At 43.2% G+C, this 25,822-nt stretch overlaps 2 protein-coding genes across 24 annotated transcripts in view; one reads left to right on the top strand and one right to left on the bottom strand.

The window, feature by feature from the left end:
* Positions 1 to 25,822, bottom strand: part of CACNA1C (calcium voltage-gated channel subunit alpha1 C) — a 464,806-nt gene that overhangs the window by 425,566 nt on the left and 13,418 nt on the right. Inside the window, exon 1 of one of the 23 annotated variants that reach the window (XM_038153863.1) lies at positions 2,456 to 2,650. The exons of the other annotated variants lie outside the window; for them this stretch is intronic. The gene's annotated coding sequence lies outside the window, so the exon portion shown is untranslated. Of the gene's footprint in view, positions 1 to 2,455; positions 2,651 to 25,822 lie in introns of those variants that run through there. 23 annotated transcript variants of the gene reach the window in all.
* The window catches only part of DCP1B (decapping mRNA 1B), a 40,302-nt gene continuing 33,594 nt past the window's right edge, over positions 19,115 to 25,822 (top strand). The window contains exons 1-3 of the mRNA XM_038153878.1: positions 19,115 to 19,396; positions 20,921 to 20,961; positions 23,158 to 23,285. Coding sequence (XP_038009806.1) covers positions 19,262 to 19,396; positions 20,921 to 20,961; positions 23,158 to 23,285 — 304 coding nt within the window. The 5' untranslated portion in view covers positions 19,115 to 19,261. The remainder of the gene's footprint in view (positions 19,397 to 20,920; positions 20,962 to 23,157; positions 23,286 to 25,822) is intronic.

Genomic DNA, 25,822 nt, shown 5'->3' with positions numbered 1-25,822 from the left:
GTTTTCAAATAAAGCAGGGTATCAGGTCAATCCTGTGCTAGGAAGTTAAAAGGTGAGTAGGTGGCTGCCTTGCAGTATTCCTGGATGTTAACATGTCCCTATCTGTCCAGAATTACCTCTGAGAATAAATGCTTAATGGACCCTCACAGAACAGTAGCTTCAACTCTGTAGCATAAAAAGAGTTCTGTGGTTTTTTCAAAGAAAACTTAAGCTCCACACCAGCTTCCACCCACTTTTTGTCTTTCTTCATATACTCAGTGCTCCAGCATACAACAAATACTCTCTTCTTAATACATCAGACAAGACACTTTGAAGTGTTAGGCCCTTCAAAGACAAAATGAATGGTAGACCATGGAGATCTAGAGTAAGGGGTAAAAGGTAAATCACAACTGGATTCCCAATCAATTTGCTGTTTCCTTAAAGCCACGAGCAAGGAAAGCTACACGACTAAGGCCATCCTTTCCAAGCTGGTGGAACCAGATAGCGTGATGTGATGGAGTTAATGTTAATGTTTGCACCTTCTCTTGACTAATCAGGAGTGCTGCTTCACGCTGGTTTGGGGAGAAAGGCTGCCAAGTCAAGGAGATCAGTTATTCTAAGGAAAGATGAAGCAGGAATTTCTCCTTGTTCAGACAGGATTTGGTTTTTATAGTCAGTAGCCAAAGTTTTAGGCAGACTTTTATCTTTTTGTTTAAGAGAGTTGTCACAGTACTGGGAACACCTGTCTTCAAAATGCATTCCAATTTGCATTTATTATTTGGAGTTGTGTATCATTGCTCCGTGGGCGCTTCTCTTCCCCCCAAATTGTGCTCTAAGATAATATTTGAAAAGTCAAAGCAGCAACTCACAAGTCATTTCTTTTGCTCCCTGACACAATTTAGCACTTTACAAAGAAAGTGCAAAAGTTCCTTTCATTGAGGTGAAAAAACACCACAACACGTTACACTCTTTTCCTGAGCTTCAGAAGAGAAATTTGGGATATTTGCTTACTCTTTCAATCCCATCAGTATAGGATTTCTTAAATAAGGAAGCATTTCCAAACAATCCAAATTTGGATACAATTTTGATACTGGAGCGTTAACAATTCCCACCACCTTCAAATCACTCGGGCCACATCCTGCAGGACTTACATTCATTCAGGTAAAATGTTAATCAAAATCAAATAGTGACTAAATAGTGACTTCTGATCAATAAGAACTTCATGATTTCACATACTGCTGCTTTTCATTTCTAATAAGGATGGATTTTCAAGTCCACATAAGTTTCCCTCACAGGCAATCAAGGTAACTTTTGATCCTAAATAGTCCAGCTTTTAATTGTAATCTACTTTGAGAATACACTTTCATTTCAATATATTGTATTTTGTTGGTGATGGAATCCCCATCTATCTTCCCTTAGTAAGCAAAATAATTTTTCTAGTACCACTTGCCTTTGTTTTAATTTGAGAGACCTCATCTCTATGGCTTGTGTTCTGATATTTAGTGATTCTCTTCTTTAATAAACAGTAGTTAAACTACCAGTCTTTGCATTCTATAACTATAAAGAATACAGAATTTTTTAAAAATAGTTTTCTTTATAATATTTAGTAACACAAAAAGCCACTCCAAAACCTAGACTGGAAGAAAATATTTTCAGCTAAATTACATTATCCAACTTCATGCAATTTCTATTAACAATATGAACTAAAATCTGGTTTGGCTTTTCATACTGAAGTGGTACATCTGATCTTCTCAGGCACAAATGCTATTTTTAAATAAAAAACTGCTTCTATAAATATTTCAGCTTTAAACACCCATAATTCAGTTTCTCTTTTTTTTTTTTTTTACATCTAGAATTGCAGCAGGGCCTTGGAGAGGTTAAACAACTACAAAAAACCCTAACATCCACTTAATGACTGCTAGTAGCATTTCCCCATGTTCAAAGCAGACTGTCCATAATTCAGAGGACACGACAAGGTCACTAACAAACATCAGTGAACTGTGCCTGCTTTTGCAAGTTCCACATAAAAATAGTGCATCCCTAGGAACACAAAACAGACATAATAGATTGGTTCACATCAGAACACACACTAACACAAGAAGCTAATCATCTTTTGATTGCAAGAGGCTCTGGCTCAATTATTTTGCAACACTAGCGGCAGTCTCCTTTGTGTAGGGTTAAAAGAAAGGAAAAAAAAGTTGCTTTGTGGCTTTAAGCAACCAGAACTAATGCCAGGATCAAATTAAGCTCTTTGTAGACATAACTAAAAGGCTCCATTTGGCCTGCTACCATCTACACATTTGGCAGAGCTGGACCCAAAAAACTACAGTGCACATCATGAAGGCATTGCCAGCTGAATTATCCTCTCCCACCAGAAAACACACATGCAGCAGGGTGGGAATGAAGCTGCTTTCCCACCACCTTATTTCTTCTGAATGTAAAAAGCGATTCCAAGAGAGATCAAGGTACCACTTACCTGCAGCTGTGTGTGCCACAGAATATCCAAAAAAAGCCAAAGCACACTGCACGGCCCTCTCTACATAACCTCCCTTCAGCTCTGAACAGGGAATTCACTCCCCAAGTGATCTGAGCCATGTGCTCCCCCATAAATGCAGGGGAAAACCACGTGGCCACCATGAACTCAATGGGTAAAATGTCAGCCTGTGAGAGGCCAACACGTGGAAGTTACTACAAGTAACTCGTAGTAAAGTTAAAGCACATAAGGAAGGTGCTCCTGAAAAATTGACTCTCATAATAACAAAATATCCAGGAAAAGAGTGCTGTCACCCTGAATACCTGAATGACAACGACTGCTGAATCCTCAGAGAAAGATTAATGACCTCTGAAACACTCAAAACCTTTGCTATTGCACACTTGCTGTCATTGATTTCCAAAGGATAAGCCAGAGTACACCTTAAAATACACTATATTTAAATAAGAAATTTAACAGCTGTCCCAACTTCCCAACCCATTCCACATCCCCCCGCCCCCCCCCAAAAAAAAAAGGAAAAAACATGCAACATATTTTCCTTCTGTTTCTTCCATACTTGACACAGTTTAAGGTATTGATTCATTGCATTTTTGCATACTTTCCTTGTGGTTTTTCATTCTTATCCCTCCTTAGCTTTCTGGATTCAGATCAGATTTAAAGTACCAGAAAGAGAGAAAGATAATTTCTTCAGTTTCTTTGTCACGTCCTCCACCCTTTACTTCCCAGCCACTACGCAGAGTTAGTAAGGATGTTTGTACTGACATCTTCCCATCTTTTCCTTCCTGTGGCACCATGTAAGCTGGTGTCCTCCCAGTTAAGGGTGGGAAGAGAAGATTTGTAAGTGCAGAGTAATTTATTATTGTAGTTTACAGAAAAACGACCACACACTTGACATGTCCTTGCTAAATTCTCCATGAGGGAAACTACATCATTTGCATACAACACTGTCACTATTTCAACTGGGAAACTTGCTAAATGCTGGAAATATTTCTGAAATAAGAATTCTCATTATTTTTTCACCAGCAGAAAATTGTCCATACAGGATATATTAGGTATCTTCACAGGTATTTCATTAATATGGGCAAACCTGTGAATGTAAAGAGGGTAATAGCCTCACCAAGCCACATGAGATAGACTACTGGCCATTAGAAGTAAGAGGTAAAAATGATTGTAAATTCAGAATGACACTGGATTTTTGGTCATTGTAATAAAAATCCAAAGCAAAATACAAACAAACAGTATCAGTATGGATTTTTTAAAAATATTTCTAAAAGCTACAGGCTGACAGATAAAACACACTAAAAATTTTCCTCTTGAAAATATTTTTCTTGAGAGTGTCCATTTAACTTAAAGTCAAATCTTTAAAGAAAGGGCAACAAGAGAGTCCTCTATTAGAAACTATCCATAATTATTTCCAAGTTAATCTTTGCCTGGAGAAGCATTTTCTAGACCAAATATCACAGGTGTTCATGGTTTTGCCCTAGCCAGGGCAAAACCAAAGTGATGGAAGTGAATATCTAAACTACTTGATTCACTTACCAGACACCTGGGCAGGACATGCACAGGCATTACCTAGGAATATGGAGGGTAAAAAAAAAAATCTTGCCACTAAGCAAGATTTTTGTGACTGTACAAACAATAAGAGACCTAAAAGTTACTGAAGTCACAGGGCCATGCTGACCTCAGGCATCCTAAACAAAATGGAACTACCAAGTATTCCCTAAATCTGCAGTTTCAAAGATTACCAGGAAGGACTTGGTAAATTATTTAACCTCTGACCTCAAACATGTGTTGCTTCTTCACTCACATTTACCAAATGCAGCCTTTCCAACCCTATTTTTATTTAAAATAAGATGAATATAGTATTTCTGCACCTCACTGAGGTATTTGTGAAGTTGTATGAGACCTTGTAATGAAAGAACTGAAAATCCACATGAACTGCAGTGTTACTAAATGGTACCCTGTCATTTGATTTTCATTTAAAAATAACCCCTCTTTAGCACAACATAAGTACAAGGCAACGCTACTACAAGACATTCTTTTCAGATTTTGATTACAAAGTTTTAACTGCTTGGATTGAAATTTCTCAGGGTGGAGGTTGAATTTATTCTGCAAGTTTCTGGAGCAAAAAAAAATCAGTCATTTTTAAAAGAAGGGTAAGAAGTGCTTTATCCTGCAATATTCAAAAATTCACACACTAGAAATTCCCAATGAAAATGGGTAATAAATGCTTCAGAGCCGGGACTTGCAATCTGACAAGCAATGTTGCCCAGATTTCAAGGCCTTCTGTCATGTACATGACTTGAATCTTGTCGAGTTAAAGTTCCATAAAAGAATTGTGACTTCCATATGCTCAGTATGGAAAAAGAACAAGCTATAGGGCCAGAACCACCCCAGAACACAGGAGGCACTGAACCTAAAAACTACCTGGAACTTCACCCCTGGATCTCTACAGCAGCTGTAGCCCCTGTTTTTTCTCCTCAGGGCTGACATAAGAGTATGATCACCTACACTTGTTATCAGGTAAAATAAGGGTTATGAATTGAAATCTTTCAGCTGTTCTAATAAACTGTGGAGTAAAACCATTTTGTGTATCCAAATTTTGGGGTGGGTGAAAGCATGTGTTTCAGGAGGTGCATACCAAGAAAGTGAGATCGAAAAGACTGTGTGAATGATACAAGAATTAAGCCTCTGTGAGTAACACCATCACTCTGTTTCCATGGAATTATAATATTTACATTATGTTCAAGTACTACTTCCCGACAGAACCCTGGAATCCCTTACTTCTGTGATATTGATTTCTCTTCTCTACTTTTGGAACTAAAAGACTGGGTAAAGAGGTTGGATTTACAGTGAAACCCCTTCCCCTGGAAAAAAGGCAGATCTCTACAGTGAACCACTCTGGTATCACTGTAACTCCCAGCAGGAGTCAGATTCTTTGCTGATGGACAATAGGAAAGAGCAGGCTGAACATAGTTTTCCTAACTATGGTGCCATGGCCATTTGGAGACAGCCACCCTGTCATTTGGTACTCCAAATCAAGGTGGAATGCTCCTTCATTCCAGCAAAGCAAGAAAAGAACTTTTTGACAGTTCAATGAAGGTGACTAAGGAAAATTAATTCTCCAACAGAGTGGGACAAAGGCTGTTCTTGCATTTACTTCTCTGACAAAATGCCTTGATGGCCAAATTCAAGAAAAGTTGAAAAAAAGTTAGGAATTTGGGCCTTGGAAGACAGAACTCAACTTTTACAATCATCCTCAAAATGTGATTTTTCAGCTGCAGATTATCAGCTGTTCTTCTGGGACACTAAATACCTCTATGAGCCCAGACCTTCAATGACCTAATTATTCTGTCTTATTTTTCAGTAATCTGTTGTTTTCCTTGTCCTTTGGTAGGATAAAGAAATGTCCTACTTTTTCCCAGTGTCCTCATGAGTGCCATATCCTCCAAAAGGGGAGGAAAAAAAAAAACCCAACCATGTGGAAAACTTCCAATCATGAACCTGTGCCTATTGATGGTGCACAGTAAGAGCACAGAGAATGCACTTATTTTATAACCTGTTGCACTTCCATGTTTGTAACATGACATTGAGTATTTTTTAATTAAAAGGTTTTTTCTGAAGCTTTATACCAGTTGAAACATGCAACAGTTTGTACTAGATCACATCCCCATTTAATCTCTGAGGATGTAACATATAGGTGTCTAGCTGACTCATTTTCCCATATGACAACTTTCTGATGCCCTGGACAGTCATAAACTTCTGGTTTCAAATCACACCAAATATTTCGTCCCCTCATTTGCTTCCCTTTGCTTTGTTTAGAATGATTAACTGAAACAAAATCACCATTTTCATAAGACATTCCTTTTTTTTTCTCATACAAGACATGAAATAATCTATTAAAAATCAAATGCATGCATAAGAATTGAACGTGATCTGAAAACCCTTTTCTAGCCTCATTTAACAAAGGTTACTAACTGCTCTGTACATGTATATGAGGACTTTCAAAAATCCTTACAGTGTGCTGGGCCTGCATTCCAAAAAGTCATCTTGGTGGCTCCTTCTAATCCCTTTTCCTGGAATAATGCTCTCTGACACACAGCTCAGAAGTCCATGTATCAGAGACTGGGCAGCAATTGACTCTGAACAGTACAGTCAGTTCACTTCCCCTGAACAAACAGCAATACCTGCTCCTATTAGCCTTTTTACTCTCCTGAGAATCTTTATGTAATGTTGCATTAGTAGCCTTTACTAAATTAGAAAACCAAAAGGGAAGATAAATCAATATGAATGTACGTTTGCTGATATTGATTTTTCCTCTCATAGTCAGCATGGGAATATTGTGGCTCCTATTAATACAAGGAGTGGAAGAGCTTTAAATGGTTCTGTTTGGATAATTACCCAGTAGTTTGGGAAACTTATTCAAACTTCTGTAGTGTATAATTTTGAACTGGACACTTCATGAAATCAATTCCTTCTCATGAATAATCACGTTAATATGTTGATGACAATTTCTTGATGTGGCTTATCAACAAGATGACTAGGAGAGGTAGGCAGCCCGGTATTCATAAAAAAAGGTTGAGGGGCTAGAAGATGTGAAGGTCAAAGGCAGCAAGGCTGCAGCAAACACAGCATTCTGCAGTTCAACATCCTGGAAGAAACTGAGCAAGAGAAATACTGGAGTCACAACTTAGGAATTCAGACTATATTTCAGTTTGTTTAGGCATAGGCTGTGGGGGATCCCACAGAACCCTGCCCTGCAGGGCTAAGTGACCCCGGACATGTGGCTGCTCCTCACGGACCCTCTTTTGAGGGCACAGGAACAGGTCAGTCTGCCAGGCAGGAGGGAAGCCAGCACGGCAGGAAGCCAGCACGCTTGAACAGGGAGCTCCCATCCCAGCTCAAGAACATGGAGATGGAAGGTCAGTGCCAAAGCTCAGATGTAGCTGGAAAATTGAGAGATTAAAGGGCAGAAGGGCTTCTGTAAGTACATTGGCAGCAAAGGGAAGGCTGGGAAGGATTTGGCCCCACTGCTCAATGTGGCAGGAAAAGCAGCGAAAATGGACATGGATAAGGCTCAGGCATTCAATGACTGGTTTGCCTTACATCTTTTTCTGGTCTTTATTTTTGGTTTTTGGAGTGGGGATGGGTTTTGGGGGAAGGGGTTTAGTTCCTGGTAAGGTTTGCCTTTAGGCCTTCAAAGTCTCCAAGCCCAGGGTCAGTCTCTGGGAGTGGTGCATGTAAGCCAGTGGGACATACCAAGATGCTTGGAACAGCACGAGCTGTATCTGAAGGTGTGGAGAAAGGTGGCCAATGTCACTGGAAAGTTGTCCTCTCATTTTTGAAAGGTCACGACCGTCAGGTGAGGCTTTTGATGAGCAGCAAGACAAACACCATATCCATCTCCAAGAAGGAGGAGACAGGGATCTCCTCCTGTAGGGCAGTCAACCTGACCTCAGAAAGATCATCTTAGAAGCCATATCCAAGCAGACAAAGGATAAAAAGGAACAGCCAGGTTGGCATTGCCAAAGGCACACAATGCCACACACACCTGACTATTCTATGGCAAGATCACTGGCTCTGTGGACAAGGGGAGGATAATGGGTGACACTTACCTTGACTTTAGCAAGGCCTCTGAGAGTTTCCCATACAACTTTGTGGCTCAGTTGTAGAGCTGTAGATTAGACACGGAAGAAAGATGAAAATTTCCCTGGAGTGCCACAAATGACAGATGCCAAACCCTGCACCTGGGATGGAACAATCCCACGCATCAGTAGAGGCCGGGACGCAGCTTTGCAAAAGAGAGCCAGGTGTCCTGGTAGACAAAAAGCTAAACACGAGCAAGCAGCGTGCCCCTGGCTGTGAAGGAGGCCAACCACATCCTGGACCCCCTCACCAAAATGTTGCCAGCAGGTCACGGGGGAGTCATTCTAAGAGCCCACGAACGGAATGCCCCATCTAGTTTTGGGCTGCTCAGTACGAGACTCTGCAATAAGAACAAGTCCAGAGCCTCTAAGAGAATGAGGGGGCTGAATGAGCACAGGCTGAGAGAACTGGGCTTGCTAAGCCTGAAGAAGAGACAACTAAAATAGACCTTTCTGCTATCTTCAGGTGTTCAAGAGGAGGGCACAGAGCAGTTGATGCCTGTCTCTTATCAGAGGTACGCAGCAAAAGGATGAGAGGCAGCAGACAAGTCATAAAGGAGGGAATTTAAATTTGACACAAAGAAATTTTTTTTTTAATATGAAGCTAATAAAATACTGGAATAGGCTGCCCAGAAATGCTGTGGAATCTCCATTCCTGTTGCTACTACTTTAGTTTAAGTCAAAGATCTGTTAAGAAACACTTTTACAGAAAAGGCAAATTTGGGATCTTTTTCTTGTTACCGAAGCAGTTGAAGCACAAAATTCTCATTCACAGAACAAAGATCATATTCCTCAGTACCACAGGACAGCTCAGAATCAATGCAACTACAAAACTAATGTGGTTATCATTCTCTCCCAGTATAGCAAGATGGATTTGCCATGTGAAGGAAAAACCCGTAAGTCAGGCAATCTTATTCACTTGCACTGAATGAAAATGGAGTCATCACTGATGGAGTCAATGCAGATAAGAGGAAAGCAAACTTCAGAGAAGCTTTACATCATTTCACTGCTTGAAATTTTTAGTGATAAGTAAAATGAGCCTCCTTTGGGCCTTTTTTTTTTTTTTTTACTACAATCACACATACATATACTACCTAAAGCTCAGACAAAAAAAAAGCTTGGTTTACATAATTTTTGCAAACTCCCTCCATATCCTAAACCACATTTCAAACCATTGTCTCTATTGACATACTTTTAGGATAAGTACGACTTTTAGGATAAAATGGAACTGCTATTTGTCAGCTCCAGTTAATGATACTTAGACATTTGAAAATGTTAGACCACATCATCTCTCTTGGAACTATACAGAGGGCTTCTATGTCTTGTGGCAACTGTTGCCAAGTAGTAGGGAAAACAGAGATGCTTTCTAGCAGCCTTTATCATTTCATAAATGCTTCCTCAATCATTACAACATTTTCCTTGATCGTAAATCAACTTCTGCTACAATTGTTAAGTCTACATCTCTTTCTTGCTTGAGAGAAAATGTCTGCTGGTCTGTATCGCTCAGAAACCCCTCAGAGACAAAGAGACAGGAAATCTATGTGATGCTGTATCTGCTTTCCAATTGCTCAGTGCTGCATGAGGGGAGACTCTCCATAGGTTCTGTTCTGTAGCAGCAGCCACTTCCAACTAGGTCACGTCACAACCAGCGATTAAAGTGACCTAAAAAATGGTCATGGCAGGACAGTTCTTGGTAATGACAGCACACCGTTTACCCATCCTTGTGCTCAGCATTTCCTTCCATCAAAACACTCCTCTTACTCTATTTCCAGTTGCATTATCTGCCTGAATTTTCCTTCCTCCAACCCAAGTCTATCCTTTCCATTTAATTTTGTTCCTGGTAGGTGTCCCATTCTGGTGGCAAACCTCCTTCAGTTCTGCTTGCATACCAATCCTGCCTTCCCAATCGAGCCCTGTTCCACCTCAGCCCTGCCTCCTGCAGTCCATCCCAAGCCTCCTGGTCCTTCTGTCCCCTCGTGACACCAGCTGTGACTCGTGCATCCCACCTGCCCAGTCTGGATGTTTCTGTATTGCACCAACACTCTCAGGAGATTTCTTCCAATCCTTGCCTCTCCTTTTTACTCATGTTGAACAGCACCTTCAGATTCCCCTTTCAACCTGAATCCTGCAACTCTGAGAGCTCCATGAAATGCTGTTATCAGCTGACCTTTTAATAACAGAACTCCCTCAGAAGCTGTGTGAAACAGTTGCAGAAGGATCTTTCCTTAAAGCTGCGTAGCAAGTCAAAAGTAAATAAAAAATAATTAAAAAAAAATAAAACCACCACCACCACCAACAACAACAACAATGTCCTGAACCTGATTTAGTTTTACACAGTCTTGGTAGGTTTACTAGTGCTTCAATGACACAGCAATTTCATTGTTGATAAGAAAGCAAGCTCAGCTCAGTATGATAAGATTAATTTAGGATGATAATAAAATTAACAGATTCAGGCAAACCAGCACGAAAAGTAAGAGGGGAAAAAAATAAGGGAAAAAAAAAAAGAACCCCTGTCCTGTTACTCCTTATGGAAGTTTTCCTTTGAAAAATCCATGCAGTTCATGTTTCTGTCAGGCGAGGTAATATGCCTGTAAATTTAATCTGACAGAAGATGCAGCACAGCATCAGCAGAAAATGACAAAATCAGATTGTAAGAGAAGGACAGCCAAATGCCTTCACAGCTCTCAGAATCCACCGAGGGAAACAAATTCACACAACTGTAATAAACCCAGACTCAGACACTCACTGGAGGTTTGTGGTGCTAATACCTTTAGTTTCCACTTCAAAATCTCATTCAAAAGTGCTTAAATCTTGTATTGGCTGCCTGATGGAAGGTGCCTTTGCCTAAATCCAACCCTTCGAAAAACCAGGGATAGACTGCATTTATTGTTTCCAAGGGCAACAATTCAAATGTCACCAAGTTTTGTTTTCTGGTTCGGTTACACAAATCTGAACTCCTTTTTCTACCCAGGCCTTTCTTCTCATTATCACAAACCCTAAAGCAACACAAATAAAGCCCAAAATGTAGGTTTAAAAGAAAAATGAAATATTTTTACTCTTCCAGAAGCTGCAAGCAATTGCATTTAAAACATAGAGGCAATTGTGGATCATTATGGCAACATGCTGCATAACAAAAGGGGAGGAAAAAAGTCTACTTTCAGTTTGAAAGGAAGCTTACATTAAAACAAATATTTTCTAATTAAATAAAGCCAGCAACAAATAAAAATGGTCTCCTAAGGTGTCGTGGCAAAATCACACTATTAGAGGTTAGGTGATCTTACCTTAAAAGACACTTAAAATAGCTTTTAAGTCTAATTGTAACTACAGAAGGTGAATTTGTGAGAGCCTTCAGCAGCTCTGCCCACTTGGAGGAGCAGAGATGAAATAGCCATTAGTAACACAAGAATTTCCCCACAGCAATATCCATGGGCAGCTATCAAAAACACAAAAGCATTGGGGGAATATTTAAGACAGAAATATCACTTTATTTGCTCGATTTCTTTAAGGATCTTTTCTTATATTTATCAGCTCTCTAAAAGTCAATATTGTTGCAACACTCTTCATTCACTTATATCTAAAGCTGTGAAATGCTGTATCAGTCTTTAACAAACACCAAGAGTCTTCATTTAAAAAACAAACATGCCAACAAAACCCAAGAGAAGGAAATAATGCAACTTCTGCCAGTTGAGAAGGAAATAATGCAAATTATCTTAATAAAGTAACATTGTAACAGCTAAAAGTATAAAGTAATTCAGATTTTATGCTTCTACTTCTTCAATTCGCTCAAACAAAAGCTGGTGGGAATGGTCAGAACTCGCAAAAAGATATTTTGTCACCACAGGCACAGCTCCCCAGCACGGTGGCTCTCTCTGCAGCAGCAGTGGCTCCGTGATGACTCCATTCCCTTCACAGAGCAAGAGCTGCTCTGCCAGGTGAGGCATAAAAATAAGGTCCTGACTTAGTGTAATTATCTAATGAATCTTTCCATACTAGGAATTAATTAAATAGGGGCATCTTCTCTGGAACGGGTTGGAAAATACCTCTTTTAGAGCAACAGGTGTTTGATTCTGCCAAATTAAATGGTGATTACCAGGGAGATGTGGCTGGAAAGGCATCATCTTAGGGGAGATATAATTGCTACTGTACCTTATTAACCTATGGGAAATAGCAGGACTGCCTGATCCTCTTCAATATTTTGGTGGCTTGTGTAGCCAATCAACCGAGGAAAAAATGAAACTGATGGCTCAAAGCAGTTTATGTCAGTTTATCAGGACAGCGATAAGGTAACGGCTATCAATAATATTTTATTGAACTTTAGCACAGACAGTTGTGGTAACAAAATCACAGAAAAAAACCCACATACTGGCTCCAAATGGTTGCCTTCTCAGGATAAAATCTAGTGTTAAATTTTAACTTTAATTAAAGTAGCATGGGGGTGGAAGTAAAGGAATTTGCGAAGTTAAACCTTATGAGAAATGTTACTGCAGTTAGTGAATTCTGCTACATTAAATAAATAAAGAAGGAGGAAAAAGCCTTCTGTAAGTTTTGACAGTATTTTTTCTTTGCTATAGCAGGGAAATCAACAATATATGTTTGGAATATTATCAGCATTAGAGAGAGACTGGAGGATGAAATCTAGAATTTTATTAAGAGATCTGACAGAATCATACTCACAAATGTATAGCTATAGAAGTCAGGCAAATTTTGGGGATAAAGGCAACGCATGAAAGGAAAAATTTTCCACACACAAAATATTCCACGCACCTTCTTTGGGTTTATCATATTCTCATTTCTGCTAACCTAAAGACAAGACAGTGAAATCATACAGTCACTTAAAACATTGAAAATGTAACTCTGATAAAAAATAGAAGTTTTTACTGATTAAATGTAGAGAAGGATTTTTTTTATTTTATTTTCCTGAATGACTCTAGAATCAAATGCAATTATATTGGTAAAAACTCTACCTTCTGCCTCCTGAAATAAGCCTTTTCCTTGCATTAAATTTATTTTTGCAGCTCAGAGAATGCCCTCTGAAAAGTGACTGAAGGTTAATCTAAAAGAATTCTCCACCATTATAATATGTACATAGGAGGTTAGAAAGGAAAAATTGTAGCTCTACTAATGACAGTAGGTAACTTTGCTCTAGCCCTTCTCAAGCTAGGCCACTGGCAGAAACTGGGCCTATACAAAGGTAAAGCTCAGTACCTTGCAAATAAATGCACAGCAAAAAAGAAGTAAAGGTTATATTTTTGCTAAGTGATTATGATAGTAAGTCTGTCAAAGAAAAAAAGTCCTTTAGTAAAAAACCCAGGCTCTTACATGCAGGAAAAATGCAACCCTCCAAATCACAGTAAATTATAGTTAATTATTTCATACACAGCATGTGTAATATCAGAATTCCAAATCCAACAATGCTGAAGAACACTATCCCGTTCCTGTGTGGACTAACACTGCAGAAAATCTCAAACAGTGTCATAAACTTCACCAGAGAGCCACACTGCAGACAAGCACGTGCCTGCTAAGAACCTAATGTGCTGGGGTTTATCTGGGGGCAGGAGGGGGGCTGTTCAGAATTGGAATGAAAGCAGCCAGATTTAGTTTTAGTGCAGAGAGAGAGTATTTTAATAACAGCAACAGATGAAACCATAATAGTCTGACCCTATCTTCATGAAGGAACCTCCAGCAAGTAATAAATTACTAACAAAAAGACTGAAATTGTTTTAACCATTAGGGCTGGAGTTAAGAAGTGGTCTCAGGGCACGACAGAAAATTTCAAATTTTGAGCACAAGGAAAGTGCTCCAGTGCAAAGCTACTGAGAGCCTTAATAAATGTGGGCTGAAAAGAGCATATATTTCAAATTATCTGTGCCTGGAAGGGATGCAGCCAGGCTCCAGTAGAAAGCACAGGGCACTGGTTTCCAAAGGGGAGAGGGGCTGAAAACCCCACTTATTTCAGTTGTGCCTGGGAAAGGATGCAGCCAGGCTCCAGTAGAAAGCACAGGGCACTGGTTCCCAAAGGGGAGAGGGGCTGAAAACCCCACTTATTTCAGTTGTGCCTGGGAAGGGATGCAGCCAGGCTCCAGCACAAAGCACAGGGCACTGGTTGCCAAAGGGGGAGAGCTGCCATGCTGCAGCACTGAAGGCACAAGCCCAGGAGTACGTGGAGCATGGGTAATCAAGCCTTGCTGGATCATTCTGGCTCCACCAGAGCAACCTGCTGCTCCCAGGAAAGCAGCATGCTGGAAGGCTTCACACAAATGCATTTGAGTGGCCCCGGATGAGTAAGAGGAACTCGGGAGCGCTGCCTCAGCACTCGCCACTCTAGCAGGGGCAGCAGTGGTGCCACCAGCCAGGGTGAGAGGAAAATTGCGGCAGCCTTTGGGAAGGAATAAAAAGGAAAAGGCAGCTACCATGCAATAACAGCTCCAAAGGGGCTGGAGAAGAGGAAGTGAGGCAAATGAGGTGCTCAGCACTACATTGGCTCAAGCGATTTCTGCTGTTTATCAGAAAAAGGTGCAGCTCAGAGGAAAGAGTGAGTGTGGGCAGGTAGGCAGGCAGCCAGGGGAGGCTGTGAGCTCAGCAGGGCTGTGAACACTTGTTTCTCACACAGTTCATTTCCCCCATCTGTCTGGTTCACACTGAGGCCACGCACGCACCTGTGCCAGGCCAGAAGCAAGGTGCCAGAAGGGCAGGACTGAACGCCTGGGACCTGGGGCAGGGCCTGCACATGCTCAGCAGTGCCCCCAAATAAATCCACAGAAAATCACATGCTCAGTGCCAATAATTTGCTGGAGGAAGCACGCCTGAATCTTTAAGAGTGTCACAGATCCTGAATGTGAAGGTTTACAAACTGCTTGAACAGCCCTCATGAAAAGGTTCGGCCTATTCGTGTCCACATTTGTTATTAAAGGAGACCTTCAAAAGGTCATGCTGCATGGATTTTGCCTTAAATTGGCCTGAGTATTACCTACACAAAATCCTTTTCTTGCCATATCAAAAGCAAGATGTGGTTTGGGTTTTTTTTAACAAAACAGTATCCAGGTAGGTAGAAGACAAAAAAAAGTTCCATTCTAATTATATACTGCATGAAATGATGACATTTTGAAAGCTAGAAAATGACTTTGTTTCATAAATAAAATTACAGCAAAATCATTCAGACTTGATTTTACAGTTGTCATGAACTACTGGATTACTGACTGTAACAAAAAGAACCATAGTTGAAGTAATCAATGTTTTTAAGCTGTGACATTTTTGCTAAAACATCCTTAATTTTTCAGAGAATTCACAGTGTTTCTCTTCTCAGCAGCATCTTGTTGCATTGGAAAATTTTTAGTCTGCTATCAAGTGATCCCATAAAGCAGGGCAGAACTAATGGCTTTATTAAGTATATTTACTTCAGGCTAAATGGAAGGAGCAATTACATTCCACTTATGCAGGAAAACAGCTGGAACCCGCTGAAGGTACCTCAGAATGTAACAGAAAATACAAAAAGGCCTGGGCAGAAGCCTGACAGGTTCGCTGACTCAAAACACAATGTCAGGGAACTGTCCGTCCAGCTGGGTGAGAAAGGGGCACCTGGGAGGGAGGTGCTAAAAAGCAGCTACAAACAGAAACACGCAGTCAAAATATCTGACAGTCTGCTTCAAGAGATTTGAAGGGAAAGAAAAGAAAAAAAAAAAAAAATCAGGGCACTTTCTTCTCAAAGTATTGTTGTTGAAGGCAGGAAAAGCATCTGTAAAGGAAAAGTCAAGGAGTGAGATTCCAAGAGTTTCACACTTCTATCCTGGGTGACAAGTTTGGACTTTGTGTAAGCAGGAGAATTGCCAAAGAATTGAAGATGATTGTAAAGAGAAGCCCCAGCACATGGGGAGGAATGTGCTTAAGGGTGCCTGGAAACTGAATTGAGAGCTATTTAATCAGCAAAAAGAAACTAATGTGCATCTGTTAATTATTTAAGCAAAAGCTGACTTATCTTTCCTATTTATTACTTTTTCTTTTGGTTGTTGGGGTTTTTTTTTTTGCCTCTCCACTCTGGGTCATGCTAAGGACAGCAGTTTTCCTTGTCCACCATGAGCCCATGTCTCTTCCTTGCTGTTACAGGATCTGCAGGTCAGCCAGAGCTTTGCAGTGGAACTGCTTAGAGCCATTTTCCTACCACAAGCATCACAAAAACCCACAGAATTCTAAACTCTAAAGCTGTATTTCATCACAGCCCCAAATGAAACAAGGTGGCTTTAGACAAGGAGGAAATGAGAGTGAGACAGATTATAACCAGAGTATATTCAGATGTTTCCTCTCCTAATAGATGCTTGCAGAGCAAGCTGTAGGTCCTTACTCTTAGTGATGCAATTTTTGGCGGCCTTCTGGGATACAATAAAACCCACAGAGTCTCTCCTAAGTCCCAAAAACCTTTCTTTCTGTCCTTTTTGACAACATGGCCACTCCTAACTCCACTCAAAGAGACTCACCGTCCATACATTTAATTCTATGAATTCCCAGCTTGCTGACTCTCAATTTTCTCCTATACTCACTTCACACAATGGGAATCTTTTACCCAGGCTTGCCCATGTGCTCTTGGAACAGATGCTACTGCTCTCTCTCTCCCACTGGCTCCATCTGGCCTGGAGCAAGAAGAAGGGAAGAAAAGAGCAGACCTCATCCCCTCTGTCCAGCTACTGTCCTTCTGAAAATGCTGTGTCAGGAATATTGCAAACAATTAAGACAGCACCACCTGGGTTCTTCCAGGGCATCCTGGAAGTTCTCTGGAAGCAAATATATCACCCTGCTGCTTCTGTACAGGGAAGGTGGTGACTGCCTCCAGAATGGCTGAGGTGATGAAGTAAAAAGAATTTGCTCTTGCAGGGGGTTCAGGCAGGAGGGTTAAGCAACTCTTCCATGGAAGTATGTACTGAGCTTATCTGCACGCCTCATAAAGCTCATGTATTTGCTGTAAACTGTCGGTACCAACAGATTAGTAATAAACATGTGTGCCTGATGGGAAAAGGTGGCAACTGAATCCTCACTCTTGTCCATCTGTTGCTCGCTGTTTGTATAACTCCATATTACAGCATGCTTGTTTAGGTTTCAGCTGCTTGTCGCACGTACGAGTGTATATATATATATATACATATATGTATGTGTTTGTGCATATATTTATGCACACGAGGGCTGTGTGATGGTTTAGCTTGCAATGCTGCTCCCTTCGGCTGGGTGCAGGGGTGTGTGAGGGTGTGCCAGCACACACAGGCTGGCTGTGAGCTCGGCAATCTGAGCCCACTGCTCTCCCTGGCCCAGGGGGCTGGGGCCGGGCAGAGTCCCTCATGGATCCCCGAGACCCTCACGGATCCCTGAGACCCTCACGGATCCCTCAGCCCCTCACGGATTGCCAAGCCCCTCATGGATCCCCAAGCCCCTCACAGGTACCCAAGCCCCTCACGGATACCTGAGCTTCTCACAGATCCCTGAGCCCTTCATGGATCACGAGCTTCTCACAGATACCTGAGCTCCTCACGGATCCCTGAGCCCTTCATGGATACCTGAGCCCCTCACGGATCCATGAGCCCCTCATGGATTCCTCAGCCCCTCATGGATAGCCAAGCCCCTCATGGATCCCCGAGCCCCTCACAGGTCCCCGAGCCCCTCACGGATACCTGAGCTCCTCACAGATCCCTGAGCCCTTCATGGATCACGAGCTCCTCACCGATACCTGAGCTCCTCACGGATCCCTGAGCCCTTCATGTATCCGTGAGCCCCTCACGGATTCCTCAGCCCCTCATGGATAGCCAAGCCCCTCATGGATCCCCGAGCCCCTCACAGGTCCCCGAGCCCCTCACGGATACCTGAGCTCCTCACAGATCCCTGAGCCCTTCATGGATCACGAGCTCCTCACCGATACCTGAGCTCCTCACAGATCCCTGAGCCCTTCATGGATACCTGAGCCCCTCACGGATCCCTCAGCCCCTCATGGATAGCCAAGCCCCTCATGGATCCCCGAGCCCCTCACAGGTCCCCGAGCCCCTCACGGATACCTGAGCTCCTCACAGATCCCTGAGCCCTTCATGGATCACGAGCTCCTCACCGATACCTGAGCTCCTCACAGATCCCTGAGCCCTTCATGGATACCTGAGCCCCTCACGGATCCCTCAGCCCCTCATGGATAGCCAAGCCCCTCATGGATCCCTGAGCCCCTCACAGCTCCCCAAGCCCCTCACGGATACCTGAGCTCCTCACGGATCCCTGAGCCCTTCATGGATCGCCAAGCCCTTCATGGATACCTGAGCTCCTCACGGATCCCTGAGCCCTTCATGGATCGCCAAGCCCCTCATGTATCCCTGAGCCCCTCACAAATCCCTGAGCCCCTCACGGATCCCCAAACCCCTCATGGATCCCCGAGCTTGCAGGCACATGGGCTGGATGTGCTTGGTCCCGCTCTCTGCAGGGACACCAGAGCACCCACACAGACTCCCTGAGCTGTTCGGTTCAGAAGGGACCTCTGGGGATCATCCCGTCCAACCCCCGCCCAGGCAGGGCCACCTGGAGCAGGCACAGGAAGGCCTCCAGGTGGGCTTCGAATGTCTCCGGGGAGACACCATGGCCACCCTGGGTCCTGCTGCTCTCAGCGTAAAGTTCTTCTACGTGCTGAGATGGAACTCCTTGTGTTTTAGTTTGTACCCGCCGCTCTTCATCCTGTCGCTGGGCACTGCTGAAGTGAGGCCCTTTCCCCTTGGCACCTGCCTTGGCGAATTTTACATGTATTGATGAGATTCCCCTTAGCTTTCTCTTTCCTACAGAGACCTAAAGCTGGAGACTAGATGGGCGCAGCTCCCGCATGTCCCCTCCTAAGGGATGAGCCCAGCCGCAGCAGGACCACCACAGCACTCCCAGCAGGACAGGGAGGAGCTGGAGCCACGAGGCTCAGCCCGGCTCCCTGCGTCGTGTGTGGGATTGGCGTGTCCCCGTGCTGCTGCGGACACACCGAGCGACCCCCGCGTCCCTCCGTCCCTGCCGATCCAACCCCGTCCCCGGCCCGCCCCTCGCCGCCGCCCGCCATCCTGAGCGCCGGCCGCTCGGCGCTCGATTGCGGCGGCTGCTCCCGGGGCGGCGCGGCTCGGCGGTGGATTGCTGGGGGCTGCGCGGCGGGCGCAAGATGGCGGCGGCGCTGGGCCGGGGGCTGGACATCAGCCTGGCGGCGCTGCGGCAGCACGACCCCTACATCAGCGGCATCGTGGACGTGGCCAGCCAGGTGGCGCTCTACACCTTCGGCCACCGCGCCAGCCAGTGGGTACGTGCGCGCGCCCGCCCCGCCCCGCCCACCGCGCGCCGCCGGGGGGGCGGGGCCTCGCCCGCGGCACGCCCCGCCCACCGCCGGCACGCCCCGCCCACCGCCGAGGTGTGAGGGTGGGGGAGCGGGAGGGGCCCGCCGGTGTCGCTTGTCCGCGTCCCCGGTGTGGCACGGATAGCCACCCTGGGCACCCTGAGGAGCCCCGGCGAGCCCGGGAATCGAGCTCTGGGAGGCTGCAGGATGGAGGAGTTCCGCTACGTGCAGTGGAGGCTGGAGTTGTGGGAGAAGAGGGTTTAACCTGGGGCTGTGGTTTAATCTGGGGTGTAGGCTGGGGTTTAGCCCGAGGCCATGGGAGACTGAGGTTTTACCTAAAGCTGAGGAGGCTGGGGTTTTAATTTAGAGCTCTGGAATTTAGCCCAAGACCATGGAAGATTGGGGTTTAACCCAGGACTGTGGAGACTGGAGTTTAACTCAAGACTGGTTTTTATCCCAAAGCCATGGAAGATTGGGGTTTAACCCAGGCCTGTTTTTTATCCCAAGGCCATGGAAGACTGGGGTTTAACCCAGGCCTGTTTTTTATCCCAAGGCCATGGAAGGCTGGGGTTTAACCCAGGGCTGTGGAGGCTGGAGTTATCCCAAGTCTGGTTTTTATCCCAAGGCCGTGGAAGACTAAGGTTTAACCCAGGTCTGTTTTTTATCCTAGGCCCTGGAAGGCTAAGGTTTAACACAGGTCTGGTTTTTATCCCAAGGCCATGGAAGACTAGGGTTTAACCCAGGTCTGTTTTTTATCCCAAGACCATGGAAGGCTAAGGTTTAACCCAGGTCTGGTTTTTATCCCAGGCCATAGAAGGCTAAGGTTTAACCCAGGTCTGTTTTTTATCCCAAGGCCATGGAAGGCTGGGGTTTAACCCAGGCTCTGGGCCTCAGGCACTCCTCTGCCCTTCCAGCACCTCTCATGGAACCCAAATGTGTGCCAAAGATTGGTGCAGTTACCAGTGCTAAAAGCATTGTTGTAAAATGTACAAACACAATTACCTTGGGGCAACTCTAGGTCATAGAACATTTTGGCTCTTGGCAGGTGGTTCTTGGCTTGCTGTAACAGTGAGACTCAGGGCCTGCGTTTGAAGAACCTGTCCAATCTGCCTTTTGTGTTGTTTTCCCCCATTTCTGTGCCAAACAACACCCCAGAGGGCAGGTGCCCTTTGAAAACTCCTCTCTCTGCCTCTTGCCTGCGTGTTGTGCTCGGGTGTAGCCTAGAATGAGCCCAGTGCAATGTTTGGTGCCATGGTGGTGTGCCTTCAGCCTTTCCATATCTAACCTCAAACCCTGGGTCCGCTGCATGGTGAGCTGTGCTAGCACCAACCTCTCACCACCAACCCAAGAAATTTGGTTTAATATTTTTTTTCCTGGCTTGGGTGAGCGAGGTGTAACTGATGGTACTGGTAAAACAGAGAAAAGGGGGCACACTGATGCTGACCAAAACACTGCCCTGTTTTCAACTTTCTTGATGTTTCTTTTCTTCAGGAGAAGACAGATGTGGAGGGAACGCTGTTTGTTTACACCAGGTGAGCACTTTTTGACGTGAACAGGTGAAATCTGTGGATATGGATACGCTGGCTGGGATGGAGCACGGCTGAATGAAATAAAATGCTCCCCTTTGTTTAAGGGCGAAAAGAAACTGAAACTGCCAGAAGAAAATGTGGGAAGGAAAACCCTCTGAAGGAGACATGACCTTGCATTTTGATAAGGGTTCCAAATGTGATTTAAATGCCAGTGTTGGTAAACTGTAGGAATCTTCTGTGATGGTTTAAATAGGATTTTCAATTTAAAATTGTCTGAGCAAAAAAGAGTGAAATAAATAATTATATTGCTGAAAGGAGGGGAATGGCAGAGCTTTTGAAATACTGTGTCCCTAAAGTTAGGGAACTTTCATACTACTTGTGTCTGTTCATTTTTCATGCATATTTCATCCAACATTTTGGATGGTTTTCATGCTTTCTTTTAGCAGCAACTCTGGTTGTGGCTTTCAGAGCATCATTTTTACCCCATTTGTTCTAGCACATGTGTTTGTTTTGTTGTGGAGGGTTCCACGTTGGTGCCCCAGCATTTCTCTGTGGCTGCTATTCAAATCAGAAAGTTAGGCAGTCAGCAGCTCTTGCAGTAGCTGCTGAGGCGGAACACCAAAGCAGAAAGTTACTTTTCAGCTTTTGTGTCAAAGAGGAGCTGGTAGGAGAGCTGAGAAAGCAAGAGGGGCTTTTGAGAAGCGTGTGAGGTGGCAGAGAGGCCCAAGAGCCTGCGAGTGTAGTGGGAGGTGGGAATGCTGCTTTCAGTCCCTGCAGCTCTCTTGCACCAGCAGTGGCAGTGGCCATCAGCAGTTTTTCTAAGCTGCTCTCGGGTAGGTGGAGATCAGATGCTGTCAAATTGCCACCACCAGAGGAAAGCAGCAGCCCGTTGTTGTGTTGGCACTGGGTGGATGTGGTGACTTGTGTGCTGCAAAACACAAGCAGTGTTTCCTGGTGTGTTGGTTTCAAAGCTCAAGAACTGCCAACATGAAACCTGGTCTCTCTGGTGTTTGTTACCTTTCACTGTTGTTTTTGTTGCCCGAGGAAGTTTCCATTTAGGGAAAGGTTTGCTGCCTGGCTGCACTTTAGGCAGCAGTTTGGAACAGGTTGTGAACTGTGAGTAACAGCATGCATTGCCCTCATCATCAGTTTTAACTTTAATTTTCTGTGACTTCAAGCAAATTTATGAAGTCCTGTGGAAAGCACATTGCCAGCAGACAGTCTAGAGACCAGTGGTGCTGCCTTTGTTTCTTCTGATTATCTTAGTCACAATGTAAAATGATGTGACCATTTTACTTGGGCTGACTCATTCGCTGCCCAGCTCATCTTTGTGAATTTGAGGAACAGTCAAAAAGTCAGACTTCCAGCTGGATGAACACCAGCGGGAGTGGACTGTTTGTTTGTTTGAAGTGAAATACTGACCCTTGCAAACAAGGATTCTTGTCAAGGATTTCCCTTTTGTTTATTTTTTGGTTGACTCCAATCCTGTAATCCAGGTTCCTGTATTTTGGTTTCGTAGAGAAATCCACACAGCAGCAATTAAGCAGAGGTGGCACTTTTCCCAAATGTTTACCCATCATCTTTTCCTTTATTGCCAAACTGGGTTTGAAAGGAGTGTCTCCTGTCAGGATCATGACAGGTTTAACAGTTTTATCTAAGTGACTTGAAGTGTAATCTCCATGAATGAGCAGAATGACTTAGAGTCATAGCATGGTTTAGGTTCATCATTTATCAGGGATTATTCAGGGATGGGGGAGGATTCACAGCTGCTCTGAGGCTATCTGTTCCAGTTTCTCACAGGGGGACTGTTATGCTTACGTTTTAGGTGGTACAGAAAATTCTCTCTTTGATGACTGTTAGTATCTGCAGTTGTTCACCCGAGTGCTGAGAACTTGCCTTGCTCTGACTTGTTTTAATTGCTGCTTTCTAGTCCAGCAAGGAGCTGTAGGGTAGATGGTGGCATTGGATCCCGTGATGCTGATGGTCTGTTTATTTCTCGTACATAATGTAGGCCTTTGCCATGATTAAAAGGATTACCAAAACTGCAAGAGTCAATTGTTATTTCCTTGGCAACAAAATTAGATTTTTGTAGCATCTCTTAGAAATAAATAATGAATTTGGAGCACTACACAACAAAGAAATTCTTGTGATTTTCTTTTTTTCTCAATTTGATGTGATTTCTACTTCTTTCCTTTTCAGATCAGCTTCTCCGAGGCATGGTTTCACAATCATGAACAGACTGAGCATGGAAAACCGAACGGAACCCATTACTAAAGACCTCGATTTCCAGCTCCAGGACCCTTTTCTGCTCTACAGAAATGCCAGGTGTAAGTATGTGACACGTTGGCTTAAATACTGGAGTCAGGTTCTCTTCAGTGTGTTCTGGGTTAAGGTAGTCCAAGTGCTTAGACTGCAGCATTCAAGGGGTGAAATTGGAGGAATGCATTTTGCTTTTTTGTTGTGCTGAAAGAGAAGAATTGCTCAGCATTCCCTAAAATGCCACTAAAGAAAGTATTAGGAGTAATCTCCTCATTTAACTGACAAATTGTGGATGTCTGTGGTTGCCTGTATGTGATGGGCTGAAAGAAAGAGTGTGTGTGTGTGTGTGTGTTTTCTGAATAACCCAAGTCACTGCTAGGAAGTCTCAGTGTAATATTTGTAGGCTTGATTTTCTGCATAAAAATAGACAAATGCAGCCAATCCAAGCCTTGTGTTCTGCTCCAGCTCCAGAACACTGCTCTTAGAGCATGTTGGAAGGCAGGTTGCTTCTCAGCTATTAGGCATAACTCTTGACAACATAATGCTGAGTCTAATTTAAACCCTGCTGAAAGACAAAGTTATTCCTTTGGGCTTTCTGTTGATATTGCATGATTATCTTTGCACAAGAATTAGCAAGTGTCAGGCAAGCTCAGAAATGAGTGGAAGACATGAGGAAGCTTATTTGTGCGTGCAGATCTGCACACACTGTTACAATGTGCAGGGAGCAGTTGTAAATTCAGGTTGTAGCTGTGCTTGGAAGCAGAGCTGTAGTACCTGATCTGGGCTCTGTCCTTGATGCATAAATGCAGATTTCAGAAATGGTTTATGTGAACTGTGATGCTCGTGTTCCCTCTGGGTGAAGTAAAGGCAAAATCAATCCATGGCTTGCAAAGTAGCCCCATTTGATAATCTGCTAGACCTTCTTATTTCATAAACTAATTTGGAGCTGGGAAATATGTCAAGAGGGAATCCTGTTGTTCACACACACTATGTGGTAGAAGCAATAGAGGAAGAACATTCTAAACAGCCTAAATGAAACTGCTATTTTGAGACTATTTTCTAAGCTGACAAAGAATTGGAATTCAGAGGGAAACTGAAAAGACTTGCAGACATCTCCAAGCTAACCTAGACTGGGCCAAACATTAGGATTTTTAGTACTGTGACCCCTCTTTATTCCATCTGATTTTGAAGGCTTTTTCTTATGTAGCTGTAATCTTGTTTAATCTCATTTTGAAACTTCATTAGGAGTTTATGTATGTATATACCAATATCTACCTTTTGAAAGCTGATTTGTTAATTTTCCATTTTTGTTGACACAAGTGGTATAATGAGTAATTAGAAGTTGTCATAATTCTGTGGTGACAGAAAGTAAGTTTTTTGTCTGATTACTGCACATAAATTGTAATTTGTTTCTTTTTTTACTACGAGACAAATCAGGGGTTGGGGGTGTAATCTCTTTTTTTCACAAGAGACATGAAAATTTGTAGGGTCTCAAATGTAAGTAGCAGCCTGTGCTTCTGAGCAGGATGCCTGGGTCTGTGGATCTGATTTTTACCAGGGTTAGCTGTTTGATCTAACCATGGCTAAATCTGCACCTCTTAATTGAATTGAGATTTTGGTTGTCTGAGAGCAGATTCATGTTTGGTTTTGCTAAAAATATCCTATAAATTCTATCAGTATCAGGTGAGTTCTGGTCTAAGGTTATGTTACCCCTAGCTGCTTACCTTCCTAAAGTATTCTTACATAGGTTAATTATTATTTCTTCAAGAAAACTGAAGATTTTGATACTTCAAAGCAAAAGCTGTTGTTTTCTCAGACTTTCATGAAGACATCTGTTTCCAGAGCAAATTGGAAGACAATTTTTACCAACTCATTTGAGTTGTCCAGGTTTTCTTTAGGTCCCTACAGTTCATGTAGCGATTTCTTCATTGAGTTGCACACACCTCTTGCCCTTTCTTCCTTATTTTGTGTTTCAGAGCCTTTGCAACATGAAATAAAGGGATCTCCTTGACAATAAGTATGGGTTTTCACAAGAGTCTCATCCCAACACAGTTCTGAATATCCTCTTGAATTTTCTATATGAATATTTTTTGCTCTTGTACAACTTGCCTTTATAGTTTATTTGCAAAACTAAGGCTTGAGGCTTATTGTTAAATGAAGTTTACAAAACTGGGGTGTTTAGGCCCTTATGTTGTAGTATTATTTTTATCTCCTGCTTTCACTTACTAACAGGGAGTACTCAGTCATAGCTGTTTACTCTGAAGAACAGTGGACAGTTTGGCAGTCATACTTAACAGTACCTGGAAACAAATCATCTTTTTCTAACATGTTGTTTGACTTGGTGACTTCTTAGGCTGCTTTTCATACACGTCTCCTTATTACATCTAACAAAACGAACAATTTCCTCTGCATTTTTCACTGCTGGTGTTTTGTTTCTTCCAATATTCAAAATTCATTTTGTCCAGCCGAGTATCTGTGGCTGGTTGTATCACACAGTCTAAAATAATTTTTTTTGGCAGCAAAAGGGGGTGCTTGTGTACTGGACAAGCCCAACAACATTTTGTGATGTAGCAGCTATCCTTTTGTAAAGCTTGCTTTGTATCCA

This window comes from Motacilla alba, chromosome 1A (genome assembly GCF_015832195.1).
Source record: "Motacilla alba alba isolate MOTALB_02 chromosome 1A, Motacilla_alba_V1.0_pri, whole genome shotgun sequence".
Taxonomy (NCBI): domain Eukaryota; kingdom Metazoa; phylum Chordata; class Aves; order Passeriformes; family Motacillidae; genus Motacilla; species Motacilla alba.
Note: the sequence above shows the minus strand (reverse complement) of the source record. Positions and strands in the feature narration are given on the sequence as shown.